Source organism: Musca vetustissima, unplaced genomic scaffold (assembly GCF_032173495.1).
Source record: "Musca vetustissima isolate MV318-11 ecotype Yass unplaced genomic scaffold, APGP_CSIRO_Mvet_v1 utg1463, whole genome shotgun sequence".
NCBI lineage: Eukaryota > Metazoa > Arthropoda > Insecta > Diptera > Muscidae > Musca > Musca vetustissima.
This window is the reverse complement of record NW_026886420.1, coordinates 646,818-660,736: the sequence shown is the minus strand read 5'-3', so window position 1 is coordinate 660,736 and position 13,919 is coordinate 646,818. Positions and strand designations below refer to the sequence as shown.

General features: G+C 32.7%; 3 protein-coding genes across 3 annotated transcripts in view; 2 read left to right on the top strand and 1 right to left on the bottom strand.

Moving 5' to 3' along the window:
- Positions 1-2,227, top strand: part of LOC133333925 (etoposide-induced protein 2.4 homolog) — a 67,924-nt gene extending 65,697 nt beyond the window's left edge. Inside the window, exons 2-5 of the mRNA XM_061542239.1 lie at positions 616-630; positions 718-1,019; positions 1,082-1,756; positions 1,822-2,227. Coding sequence (XP_061398223.1) covers positions 616-630; positions 718-1,019; positions 1,082-1,756; positions 1,822-2,227 — 1,398 coding nt within the window. The remainder of the gene's footprint in view (positions 1-615; positions 631-717; positions 1,020-1,081; positions 1,757-1,821) is intronic.
- Positions 2,228-2,818: 591 nt separating this feature from the next.
- On the bottom strand, positions 2,819-3,865 carry LOC133333924 (transforming growth factor beta regulator 1). Its single transcript, XM_061542237.1, has 2 exons — positions 3,758-3,865; positions 2,819-3,685 (listed from the first exon to the last, which is right to left on the bottom strand). The coding sequence occupies exons 1-2, from the start codon at positions 3,818-3,820 to the stop codon at positions 2,819-2,821; spliced, it is 930 nt and encodes a 309-aa protein (XP_061398221.1). The 5' UTR covers positions 3,821-3,865.
- A 4,100-nt stretch (positions 3,866-7,965) lies between these two features.
- LOC133333902 (major facilitator superfamily domain-containing protein 1) lies at positions 7,966-10,265 on the top strand. Its single transcript, XM_061542214.1, has 7 exons — positions 7,966-8,149; positions 8,483-9,010; positions 9,073-9,238; positions 9,312-9,623; positions 9,683-9,801; positions 9,864-9,963; positions 10,175-10,265. The coding sequence occupies exons 1-7, from the start codon at positions 7,966-7,968 to the stop codon at positions 10,257-10,259; spliced, it is 1,494 nt and encodes a 497-aa protein (XP_061398198.1). The 3' UTR covers positions 10,260-10,265.
- The last annotated feature ends 3,654 nt before the right edge of the window (positions 10,266-13,919 follow it).

The window sequence follows — 13,919 nt, the reverse complement described above, 5'->3', positions numbered from 1 at the left end:
GAATTGTTTTTTAATTTTAAGATTTTGATGTCTGCATCTTTATAATATTTCCATAAAGCGAACAAAGCTGCTTGTTTCAATTTCGTTATCACCTATTTTTTACTTCCCCCTATTCTTTGCAAGTGGAACTAATTTTAATTAGATTGGTTTTGTTCAGTAAAATCTGTTGATGCAGCTACCTTTTTAAATCGGCCTTGGCGTTATGGCAGATTTAAAAAGGTAACTGGATCAGCATTTTTTTAACAAACAACTGTTGTAGTACAACGATATGTCAAAAATGTTTTGGAAAAAACCGATTCATAAGATTGTTTTATACAAATTCATTTAGAAAGTAATAAATGAGTGAAAAAAGTACATAAAATTTATAGATTTTCGTTTGGTTTTATATTTACAACATTTTTGACATTTATCTGTACCAACAGCTGTTCTAATGCGTCTACCTTATTAAACCTGCCTTGGCAAGCAAAACGCAATAGAAAACGAAACGAAAACCAAAACATTTCTTTGTCCAATTCGTTTGTTTCGTATTCGCGTGTTAATTTTAGAAGAATTCATTATTAAATCAATTAAATTCGTTTCGTTAATAGTTTCCCTCATGTAGTAGATGTTGTTATAATGGATTCGATAAAGGTAACTAAAATTGTCTGAAGTATAGCAATGCTATATTTAGAATTTCTGGTGCCTAATTACTGTTGACATTTGTCTGTCTGTCTGTAGAGCATATCGCTGGGATTTTTATATGGACTATGGGACAGTATAAAGGGCATGACTCTAGTTTTCTACATTGATGCCGAGATACACAGGTTAAATGCGGAAAAGGAGGCTGAGCGTCAGCAACGGTTGCAAGAATGTCAGCGCATGATGCGTCGCAGCCCTTCGCCAATTCCTTCATCAGCGTCTGCCATGTACGATGAAGAACGTATTCGTGAAATGACAGCAGCCAGGGACGAAAATCCAGATGAGCGACGTTTAGACAGTTTGCCGAAAAAACAAAAGTCGGAGCCATCAATACCATTTAAGTATGTGGTTAGCTGTTGTGTTCGATGGAGATTCTGTTTGTAATTAAATATTCCAATTTCAGGCAGAAGAAAATAGCCAAAAAGGTTTTAAAGTCCTGTGCCCTAAATGGTGGTTTCACCTGGATGAGCATCATCCTATTTGAACGAATTCTACTACCAACATTGAAATTCATATTGACTCTGTGTTATGGCGACAAGTCACAGGATCTCCACATGATATGGGGCTGGCTTCAATCAATCCTATCAATTATTTTCGGAATGATGTGGGTTCTGCCGATTTTCCTCTTAAGCAAAATCGTATCATCGCTGTGGTTCGCCGACATTGCCAATGAAGCCTACAAGGTGCGCAAGGGCAAACCCAATCTTATACCCAGTATAAGCAAATTGGTTGCTGATTTCCTTTTCAATTTGGTGGTACAGGCGCTATTCTTAATTCAAAGCATGCTAGTCAATTTGCTGCCCCTACCGTATATTGGGGGATTTTTATGCTTCATACATCTTTGCCTACTGTACTCGTTGTATTCATTCGAATATAAGTGGTTCAATATGGGCTGGGAATTGCACAGACGCTTGAATTATATCGAAATCAATTGGCCATATTTTTTGGGATTCGGTGTACCCCTAACAGTACTGACCAACATGTCGTCATCCATCATTGTGAGCAGTTGTATATTTTCGATATTTTTCCCACTATTCATATTGAGCGGCAATGAGGCCAAGCCCATTGTTGGAACGACGTAAGTTTAATTCAACTTCATACTTTCTGGTCCAAGTATTTTATTTATTATTAATTGCATTTCAGTGAAACCCCTCTGCGCCTCTTTTCGCCCGTAATATTTGTTTCTAATTTAATATTTGGAGGACGTAAAGCGGCCAAAATAACTGCCAACGCTAAAAACGCACAAAGCAAACATACAATGTCGCAATATCAACAACGACAACCGTACCACCAACCAGCAGCACATCATCGACACCAAGCTCAAGAAGAGACCACAAAGCGCAGAGTCGTCGCCGACATTCGTAATCAACAACCCCAATTTCGCTATCCCCAGCCACCGTCGCGTATCAGTCCAGCTCGTTTGACACCTACACCGGAACGTCAGATTAGGTACGCCGATGGCAGTCGTATTCTATTGCCAACACCCGCTCCAGGAGTTGTGAAAAGTGTTCCACCAACAAGAGAAGGCAAAGGTGGTCAACGAAGGTAATTCGGAACGTAATTCTCTAGCTATCAGCAACTGACGACGACTGAGTATAATTAACATTAACAATAAAATAAAAATAATATGCTGTGCTTTGAACATTAATTAGCTAGAATTTAATTTTTTGTATATACTTTTACGTGCATATTTTCATTTCATCAGGCATATATAACCTTTTTTTGAAGAAGAATATTAAGAATTATGACAAAGATTTTATGATTATTTATACGCTTAGGGAGAACTACAACTTATTTCTAAATATACTAGAATTAGTAATTTTTAATTTTTTTATATATATATATTTAAATATAATTTGACAAAAATATTTTATGTTCAATGTGTTTTAATCAACGCCGAGTGCCATTGAGAAATGTATTGTTTATGGTCAGGTGTTGCTGTGGTTTTGCCATACTATTTACAGGAGGCGTATTTATTCCCTTATTTTCCATTGCTGTCAAGTTTTTTTATCGCGAGAAACCAATAGTGGAATCCAAGAGGCATACGTTGAAACCAAAATATTTTTTGTTTTTACTTCATACAACGAAAACTTCAGGAGGCCTTATCAGGTAACCTTATAAATAATCCCTACAACACACCTTAGTTTAAGTCAAACAACTCATCTGGTGGTTCATCCTTAATTTCCGGCATCGTATGATATGCTGACATTGTAATGAGTGACAACGCTTCGAATGACATTGTGGGATCCTTTTCCTCCGGAATATTGGTCTGCCCGGGCGATTCGTTCTTATTTAAAAACTCTTTAAAATTTGTACATAACTTAAATGAAGGATCCAGTCTCAAAAGTGATTGTACAATACTATTCGACAGTCCAAAGAATTTCTCTCCTTGTACATTCATAGGTACCCGTGTGCCTTCAGACAGTGATCTTCTCAGGGTCTCCAGGAGAGTACGATGACATATATCAGCAGTTTCGCCAAAGAATACACTATCCAGATCGTTGTCTGGTATGATTTGAAATTGTGGATAGCCGGCATTATTTAAAATCTTGCAAGTAAAGACGCATTTTCTTTGCGGATCTTTGGGATGAGCATATATACGTGTGGCAACATAACCCACGGGATAGATCCAATTCGAATTATGGAAATTCGGATTTGAAGGGAGAATTTCACCCAATGAGTGTATCAATACATTGGATAAGTTAATGGGCATTTTGGGTTTTCCCTGTGCATCGACATCGACTTTATCTTCGCACATGAGTTTCAGCTTTTCAATATCATCCACATTACTGCCATAATTTAAAGTAACGCGTTTCTTTGGACCCCTTTTCTTTGGGACGTTATTTAGTTTCTGTGAAGTAGTGCTAGTGGCATCGGCAACTTTGTCCGTGGTTTCATCAAATCCCTCATGGCGCATCAGTCGTTTTATAAGGAATCTTCTTTCCTCACGTGCTATTTTCAGGTCCAGTTGAATCTGAGACACTTCATCACATAATGAAGCATTTTCCTAGAATGGAATGTAGCGACATAGAGAATCATTAGGGGAATTATTGTTGTTGTAGTGGCAGGTGCTACTTACAAAAACCAGCTGCTTTATTTGTCTCTTGATTTTTTTATATTTCGATTTATATTTTAAATTCATTACCCTTGAGTGTTGGGTATTCTGATACTGGTAGCGTATAGAAGACGACATTGGAATGATTGCTGTTGATTCGATCCTGGACGAAGAAGTAGATGAAAATAAACTAGAACGTAAAATAAAACGAAGGGAACTATGTATTTCCAAGTGATACGAATACAAGAAAGAAAGGGAATGGACAATAAAAAATGAGCACAATGTTTACGAATGTGTGTGAAAGGTAATGGCGGCTTATGTTGGATTTATACGTTGCAGTTGAGTAAAGACATTTTCTGTTCACCCTAGGTAATCTTGTAGCGCATTTACATACGCACTTTATATTATGTGGATTTACGAAATCCTGAAAATAAATTAAGGTTATTTTACGCTGGCATTGAGGTCATTTCAGATGACTGTCAGCTGGTATTTGTTTACATATACACATGGCATAATTACACAAGGTAGTCTCATGCAAACATGTGAATCCAATTTTTTTCATAATTTTGCTTTTGACAACATTCAGCTTCCAAAATTTAAATGAAAATATCCTCCTTCGAAATTACATTGTACCGGATTTCGTCAACCCAGTGGGTTTCAATTGTCAATTCCATTGTATACATGTCAAATAAAACCTCATAGAGTAGGTTAACCCGGTAAAAAGCTCTAATGTAAATGCCATTTTAAGGTTTATTTAAATATTCTCTGTCAACAAATATTTTTTATTTTTAATCTCAATTAAATAATGAGTAAACAAATTGTATTTTATATTAAGGGAACCACCCCCCTCCCCCTTTCACGATTTTAATTTTCCAAGATTTTCATTGTTAAGGTTTGTAACTTTGCACATATATAATTGAAGATTTTAAAGAGAAGAAAAATAATTTACAAACAATTTTGTTATTGTTTTGTTGTTGTTTTTTGTAATTAAAGAAAAGTCCTTATTTTTGATGGCGGGCATGATAACTCCTCACTGGAACATCGGAATTCGAAAATTCCAACGGTGTTAGAAAGAGTACATGTCTGGCTCTCGTATGAACTAGGATTATTGACTTCGCTCTAAAATTAACAAAATGGTGGATCTTTGAAAAAATATTTTTGGAAAGTCGCCGATTTTTTACCAAAAACCAAGTTAAAAAATAAGGAAGATCTTCACCGATTGGCTTTATCCTAGTTCATACGAGAGCTATACACTTCCAGAGAAACGTTGCAAAATTAGGAACCGATTGGATTATTAGTTTTTGAGTTATCGTGTCCGCATTCGCAAAAAAAAAGGTTTAGAGAAAAACGCGTTTAAAGTTTGAGAAGCCCTTCAGCCGTCACTTGATGCTGACACAATAAATCGGCCATATCTTCAAGAGTTCTTGAGATTTTCACTTGAAATTTTGTTGAGACATTCTTTAATCAGTGTAGATTCGAATTATATGACCCCGAGAATGGGGGGTCCTCTTAAACGAATGGTCTGTTCCCGTACTGCAAGAATAAACTCGAATTTACTATTTTCTTCGATACCATACATAGTACAATTATAAAAGGTAACAGCAAATCCCAGCTGATTTGATTCCAACGTAATACTAATGTCAATATGAATTTGACAAATTATGTTTTTAAAAATCACCCAACCGGAAAATTGGAAACGTATACAATTTGAAATTGTTCTTTATTAAATGTGCTCCCGTATTTGAATTCGACAAATTATGTTTTTAAAAATCACCCAACAGGAAAATTGGGAACGTATACAATTTGAAATTGTTCTTTATTAAATGTGCTGCCGTATTCAATTTACTCAGTCTGCCTAATGGTAACGTTTGAGGAAGCAAATCTTTCTTCATGGAATAACTCGCTATTCCCTGCATTTTCATACGTGTTACACATATAAGTGGCAATGGCTTAATTATGGGAAAGATGTTGAAACGATAGAAAAATAAATTTGATAGATGTTCATTCATGTTTTTCAAATTTTATTTTGAGGATTCAAAAATATTTCATTTTCAAAATAAATATAATTTGTTGATAATTTATTTTGTTTGTTTACATTTTTCTGTCAAAAGACATTGACACTAGCAAAACTTACAACAACAAATTTTCATGTGGTTGTTGTATCGTTTGTTGTACAACAACTCTTTCTGTTACTTTCTTTTATTATACCATGGATACCATAAAGGAAAATTCGTTATTGTAGTAAAAAGTAGTATATTCTTGCAGTACGGGAACAGACCAAAAGTTTGGCAGCCTTGCACACCAGCGTTGATGCGTTCTCTTTACATTTTTTGTTGAAAAACGAAAATAAACATTAACGACGATTTTTTATGTTAAAAATGTAAAATATTCAAAATTCCGATGAATAATCCCTGTTTTTATTTTCCGTTACAATTTGTTAAGAGAGTTTTTTGGTCGAGTAAATTGCATGCAACAGTGTGCACGTCTAAATGCTGTCAATGTCTGTAATAACAAAACATTTTATCGATAACTTTTTTGCTTGCATCTCAAACAAATGGAAATCGATTTTTATTGTTATTATTCTCTGACTTCATACAGAGAATAACTGGATTTTTTAGTGAATTTAGAAAGAATTATATATTTTTTAGGGGTTTGCAAAAAAGTATATTAATTAGTGCAGTTGAAGTGAACTCCCTTGGTAAGTGATTTTATAAATAAAGTTGTACTGAATGTGCATGTGTGGCTTTTGTATATTTATTGAACTGTTTTGTTTAGTAATAAGTTTACACATACATCCACCATATGTATATTTGTTTGCAGTTTTCTTTAAAGAAACGATAAAATGTTTTAATTGAAGTATATATATTAATGTGTATATAAATACTTAATTATATGCGTTTTGTTGTTTCGTGTTTTTAACAAAAGATGTTTCTTATCTAAATGCAATTTCTTTGTTTATAAAAAAATAGAAACTTGTGTACATATATTAGAGCATATTGGTAATTTAGTTGGCGACTGGAATAATGACTTGTTGCATTGTATCTGTTGTATATATTTATGCATTATGTATACATGCCAAAGAAATGGCGTATAATAATAATCCATATATATAAATGCGAGTGTGTGTGTTTTTTGCGAATTCATCCGATTCAAAATTTGGAAACAATGGATAACAACTAACTTTCTTTATAATAATTTCCAACGAACATTTTAAAAAGCTGTGTGAAAATGTGTTAATTAAAAACATTCATTTGCTAATTGTATTATAAACGTATTTGCATTTCAAAACATTATTGACATTTTGAAAAATATAATTTGAAATTTTATTTTTAGATAAAATTTATAGTTACTCTATATTTTTCATAATGAAGATCCTATATGAGAGTTGCTTGTAAATAATTATGCCATGACTGTGATTGTACAATTGCATTTTGTTTAGCAAGACTCTAGTGGTGATTAATCTACGCTTTGTCTGTCTGACACTCTCATATCACATGTTAATTTCATTATAATCCATTGTAATTCAATACAAACTTTGTCCATAAAACTAAGCAACAAGTACTTGAATTTAAAACCACTCTTAACAGATGACATTAATTTCATATGTATTTGTGTTCCATTTATAATATTTATTATATTTTCAATATTGTTTTTGTTTTTTTACTAATCCATCAATATTATCTATTAGTTTTAGGTACGCGCGAACTATTCAATGAGGCCTACCTACAGCAGTGTGTAACTAACATCAAGTCGATTTGAAACGAATTAGCATCTGATGCGGGCATATTAAACATCGATAAGCTACAACAACAATTAAATGAACAAAGACAAACTAAACTAATCAAGTGATAAGGAAATTTGAATGGAAAAATTTGTATTGTTGTCCTGAATAGAAGATACAAAGAGAGATAATTTCAATTTGAAGAAACCAACTCTCGGTTTTATCTCTACTCTGGTTGTTGTGTGTGTAACTTTCAACGCTGTGCGGGCACAGAGATAAATTTATCTGTGAGAAAGCATAAAACGCCCTCAAATCAACGACATAACCACCATACAACAAATCAGTTGCTTTATTATTATTGTAGAACGCTGCTGATAAACTGCAACTACTGCTGCATTGAAGTTGGAACAGAATTTTGTGCCAGTTATATTTGAAATATCGGCGAACAAAGTTCTTAGCTACTCTGGTAATTGGTGGTCGAGATTAAATAAATTTCCAAGAGTTTTTCAAAATGGGCGATGATCGTTTACCCATAGTTGAGAATGAGGAGCATTCGCCCACCACAACTCGTCTTGGACCACACGATAATGAATTAGATCCGGAACCGGTCGGATGTGGTGCATCGGCCTGTTGTAATCCCAATAGTGGATTTCATCGGTTTCTTGCCTTGATATTCATGTGTCTCTTGGGTTTTGGTAAGAATGAGTCAAACATTAACATCTTGTTTTCCCATAGCAAAATAATTAATTTATTAATAAGATAAAAAATATAATATCTTAAAAAAAAGTGTATTATATATAATAATCTACTTTCTTATATGAGTGAAACATTTGCTTATGTCCGTGTTTTCTTATATAAGATGTTCTTATATCAATTGTCTACTGTAGTAATATTTAATACTATTTTGATGAAATAATATTAAATACAATAAAATAAACATTACCAGTAACAAGGCAGGACATCAACTAAATATGATTCACATGTATATATGTAACTGTAAACACTATTGTTTTTCTCCATTTTTTCAGGTTCATACTTTTGCTATGATAACCCCGGTGCCCTACAAGAAGTTTTCAAAGAAGATCTCAATATAACTAGCACACAATTTTCTATGATATACTCGATATATTCATGGCCAAATGTGGTTCTTTGTTTTGTTGGTGGCTTTCTAATTGATCGTGTCTTTGGAATACGTCTTGGAACAATTATTTACCTGTTTATATTACTAATTGGTCAATTACTATTTGCCACTGGCGGTCTATTGAACACATTTTGGATTATGATTGTTGGCCGTTTCATATTTGGCATTGGAGCCGAATCATTGGCCGTGGCTCAAAACAACTATGCCGTACTATGGTTCAAAGGAAAGGAATTAAATATGGTGTTTGGATTGCAATTGTCGGTGGCTCGGTTCGGTAGCACTGTCAACTTTTGGGTAATGCAACCCCTGTATAATTATGTTCACGAGATCTATAAGGAACATAACGCTCTGGGTGTAGTATTGTTATTGGCAGCTGGCACGTGTGTTCTATCGTTAATGTGTGCTTTAGTATTGGGTAAGTGATGGTGAAGATATATTTGTCCAATGGTGTAGTTAATAATAAAAATTTCCCAACAGGTTGGATGGATAAAAGAGCCGAACGAATTTTACAGCGTAATACAAATCCCTCGGGCGAAATAGCCAAGCTAAGTGATGTAGTCACATTCAAGGTTACCTTTTGGATGGTATCAGTAATATGCGTGGCCTATTATGTAGCCATTTTCCCATTTATTGCATTGGGCAAGTAAGTATTTAGGCGAATACTTTTATTGCTTTGTTCAAAAAGTTAACCAACTTTTCCTCTTTCTGTTCTGAAGGAGCTTCTTTATGAAGAAATTTCATTTTGAACCCGACCAAGCCAATAATGTGAATTCGATTGTTTACCTTATATCTGCCGTGGCATCGCCATTGTTTGGTTTTCTGATTGATGTAACTGGCCGTAATGTATCGTGGATTTGCTTGGCTACTTGTTCAACAATTGGAGCACATTCCTTATTAGCATTTACTATGGTAAATCCATATGTTGGCATGGTTCTAATGGGTTTGTCGTACTCAATGTTGGCTGCAAGCCTGTGGCCTCTGGTGGCATTGATTATTCCCGAATATCAACTTGGAACCGCATATGGATTGTGAGTATAGAGAAACGGGCGATTTTTCAAAATTAATTATTTTTTAACATCCTTCTCAGCTGCCAATCAGTACAAAACTTGGGACTGGCTGTAATAACAATTATTGCTGGTATGATCATTGACAAGAGTCACGGAGATTACACTTGGCTGGAATTGTTCTTCTTGGGCTGGCTAACAAGTATGCTATTTTAAATGGTATTTTTTGTAATAATTATAATGTAAAATATAATTTTTTTGCAGTTGCTTTGATTGCCACTTGCGTCATATTTGCATATGATCGTAAAACTAAAGGAAATCTCAACATGTCACCAGCACAGCGTGTGCAGTATGCCAATCAAATGTATGCCAATTTCTAAATATGTCATCATTATTATTATTTTTTTATTATTCAAAATTTATCAGAATTATCTTTGATAGAAAAGAAACCAACAAATTTGTAGAAACAATTTTAATGTAACTAACACGAGTAGTCTTTACACACATTTCCAACTAACACCACTACTACTTCCTAACACAACTTAAACACATCTTTTCTTGTGTATTTTTCATAGAGCTGCACAAAGAATGTTGACTCCGGGTGATGGGGCTAACGCCGATGAATACGCCAGCGATCAAGAGCCATTGTTAAACAACTAGGCTACAAAAACATGTATTCAACTGGTCTGTACTATATATCTCTGTATTATAACGAACTAAAATGACATTTCACACCGCCGCTCATTGTTAAAACATATCACCACCAGAAAGAAAGCTTTACATTTTTTAACATTTCCATTTACACGTTCATTTTTAACCTTTATATCGTTTATATTTTTTATTTTATTTTGAATATATACATTGTTTATTATTGCCGGCCTAGAATGATTTTTTATTTTAATTTTTATACTTCGTTTTTATTTTTTATGTATATTTTTTATCTCATTTACATTATAACATTTAGTAAAGTAAGGCAACAAATTATATGTATATTTAAGAATATTATTGTACCGCAAAAATTATTATGTCGGAAAAGAAGGCTAAATTTGTTGAAAATATCACTGTATTTATTAAATTGTTGTGGCTTTTACATTATACGCTATAGAAATTTGTGAACATACAATTTCAATAAAAACAAATCTTCTCAAATTACTTATATCTACATATAAAAGAAAAAATTCTATGTGTACAATAAATATTGAAGAATATCCAAATATTTGGTGATTTATTAAATAAAAGTAAATAAAATTTATATAAATATTAAAACAAATGTTTATATTGGGAATATATTTTGCTTTCATAGAAGGAGTTTATTTATGATAAAAACTCATAGACAACAACAATGTAATTGCTCCTTTCCAAAACTACAGATTGGGATAAGGTGCATCAGGAAAAACCCCCAAAAAATATTTTGCAAAGATAACTACTGTATTTTTATTTTGACTGTATGAACTTGAGGAAAACATTAAAAAATGCAAATATTTATTTCGTCCATAACAAAGTACTTCTAGACGAAAGCGGTAAAAACATTTTCATTTTATTTAAATTGAAAAAAGGAGTAAATCACTTACCAAAAATATGTATTGCAGAAGATCTAACCGCTTTTTTGTTGCTGCAGCACTCGATATTTTCCGTAAAATAGTTTACAACAGAAAAATTTCCAAAAAAAAAAAATATATCTATATCGATTTCTTCAACTGATTAATATTTATTATTTACAATTTCAGAATTATGTGTCACTTTTTTGCGCTAAAGCTTGAATTTATTTTTATTCCGGCAGAACTTCGATATTATTAAGAAAAAAATTTGCATTCTGGCACATAAATTCATTAAACGCACAATTTAAAAAAAAGAGACAACCGCGAATTTAATAAATAATACAAACTTTCGAAATTCGAACTGGATATCGCCGCGCAAACGAATAAACAATTTTATCAATAAACTAAAGATATATTTTTTATCGAAAAACAATAGTAACAAATTTTAGATTATTGCTATTCTGAAACAGGGCAATCGTAAAACAACAAATCAATTAAATATCAATTACCACACCTTCACAATTCTAACAAAAAAATTTTCTCAATTTTTTGTCTTTTTTTATTTTATGTATTTTGGCCACTTTCGGGAGCAGTGGCCAAAATACATAAAAACTATCACCGAAATTCGAGAACATCTAAAATATAAATCAAATATCTTGTCGCTTCTGTGGTATTTTGGAAACAAGATTTCTTCTTCGATCATTTGAATATGATTACATACAAATATCACTTTGATTTTACACTTTGTATTTTTGCATAGGAAGCACAATTGATATTACCGGAACAACAATATATTTCGGCACTTATGTATGTATATTCATTTACGACTGCAAGGAATCACACAATTTCTTCAACAAACAAATTTGCACACTCCTTTTCCTTAACATACGCGAATGTGTTAAATGGACGCCCGAACACATTTACAATGAACCGAATTTCCGCATCACCAAGGATTTCAAAGATGCTTTCCACAAGAGCAACTTGCATTTCCAAAAAATTTAGCTTTGTTTGGAAAAATTCTATTAACATTTGTTTCAATGAAAATTGTGGAATTGATTTTTAACAACTTATTTCACTTAACAACAAATTTCACAAAGATCGGTCACCGAACATTCACAAACCGTTAACTTTGATAGAGTTGCCACAGTGCCAAATTGCAATAGACATTTAAATTCCGGGATTAATAGATCGATAAATGTTGAAGAATAATTCATTTGCTGTAATGATTTATAAGCTTTTACATGAAGATCTAATAACGTTATAATTTATCATATTGACATACAATTGAAGAAAATAACATTTAAATTCATATATCAAAATAAAGATAAACATTGACGATAGAAAGTAATACAAAATGCCATTCCAATTAAAAATATATATAAAAAAATGGAAAGTCGATCATAAAAAGTCACCTTAGCGATTTTCCCCATGATCAAAAATCGACTTCGACTTTTAAGGCATAAGCAGATTGGATCCGTTGTGTTATTTGTAATCGATAAAGGCATTGTACATACGACATTATTTATGTATATCAAAATTTATACTTTTTATGTATCTTTTTCTTTTATGTTCAAAGGTTTTTTTTTTAACATGGTGGAAGGAAAACGATGTTAAACGTCGTGTACAGTACTCACATATGTAGAATGAATTGGTAGTCCATTTAGCGCAGCTGATGTCTTGATTAACTGTCAAAGCGTGGTTTTATATTTGTCGGGATCGGGATCGGTGTTGAGAGTTTCTCTCCCTTGAGAGAGTAATTAGAGTTGCGCTATTTTTATTATTATTATTATTATTTCATTTCTTTATTCATAATACAAAAGCCTCCTGGGCCTATTTACTGTATTAATAGTATTATTAAAAACCTGATAGTTTAAAATTCATTTTTATTTACAACATTGGCTCCCCAGCCTAATTTACTTTAACAGTAATATTATTTAAAAAAACATACAAATGTCCATTAGCAACGTACGTAGTACGAAGATCATAAAACACGAATGAACTAATTCTCTGAAAGATTTAAATGAAGTTTAAGTTTTAAACGAAACGCATTATTCGAATGCGAAAAAATTCGCAATACAATAGGTAGGTAGTTCCAAAACCTCGCAACACGAACAACATACGATTTCTCATATAAGGAGCTATGAATTAAAGGTATATTAATCTGTGGGTTTCTGCTAGAATGTGAAAATGTAAACAACGCACGTAACGACCTAGGTATACCAGTTTTAATAATTCTATAAAAATAAAAAGTATTACGAAAATCGACAAATTTGCGAAACGAGGTGCCTAAAAAGTTAACAACAAACTGTGATATATGCTCACGAACTCTTACATTATAAACAAATCTAGCAATCATATTTATAATTTGCTGTAACTTATGAAAATTATATTCCGAAGTTCCAGATATAACTTCCAATACATACAACACATGTGGCATCATCAGTGAACAGGCAATTTTCGTCCTAACATGCAAAGGTAGATAAATACTGGTGGAATACAATTTACGTAACACTGAATAAATTTTACTGTGTATACTGTCAATATGGGATCCAAAATTTAACTTGTTATCCAAGATAACACCTAAACACTTGTGTTTCTCAACAACGTCAATCCTTGAATTACCTATACATATCCCAAGATCTTGAACATGAGAACCAAACATAATAATTTTTGTTTTCAGTGGGTTTATTTGTAAACAGTTAGCGTTGGTCCATCTCAGTAAATTCCCCAAACAAGAATTCATTGCCTCTTTTAAATAATCAATGGAATTTGTTTCAGATTT

What these genes read in the sequence shown, in the direction of transcription:
- LOC133333924 (XM_061542237.1), bottom strand. Translation starts at nt 3,820, where the DNA reads ATGAATTTAAAATATAAATCGAAATATAAAAAAATCAAGAGACAAATA. An exon ending in AAATAAAGCAGCTGGTTTTT is followed by an intron (nt 3,686 to 3,757) that starts GTAAGTAGCACC and finishes ATTCCATTCTAG; the next exon opens with GAAAATGCTTCATTATGTGA.
- LOC133333902 (XM_061542214.1), top strand. Translation starts at nt 7,966, where the DNA reads ATGGGCGATGATCGTTTACCCATAGTTGAGAATGAGGAGCATTCGCCC. An exon ending in CCATTTATTGCATTGGGCAA is followed by an intron (nt 9,239 to 9,311) that starts GTAAGTATTTAG and finishes TCTGTTCTGAAG; the next exon opens with GAGCTTCTTTATGAAGAAAT. An exon ending in CTTGGAACCGCATATGGATT is followed by an intron (nt 9,624 to 9,682) that starts GTGAGTATAGAG and finishes CATCCTTCTCAG; the next exon opens with CTGCCAATCAGTACAAAACT.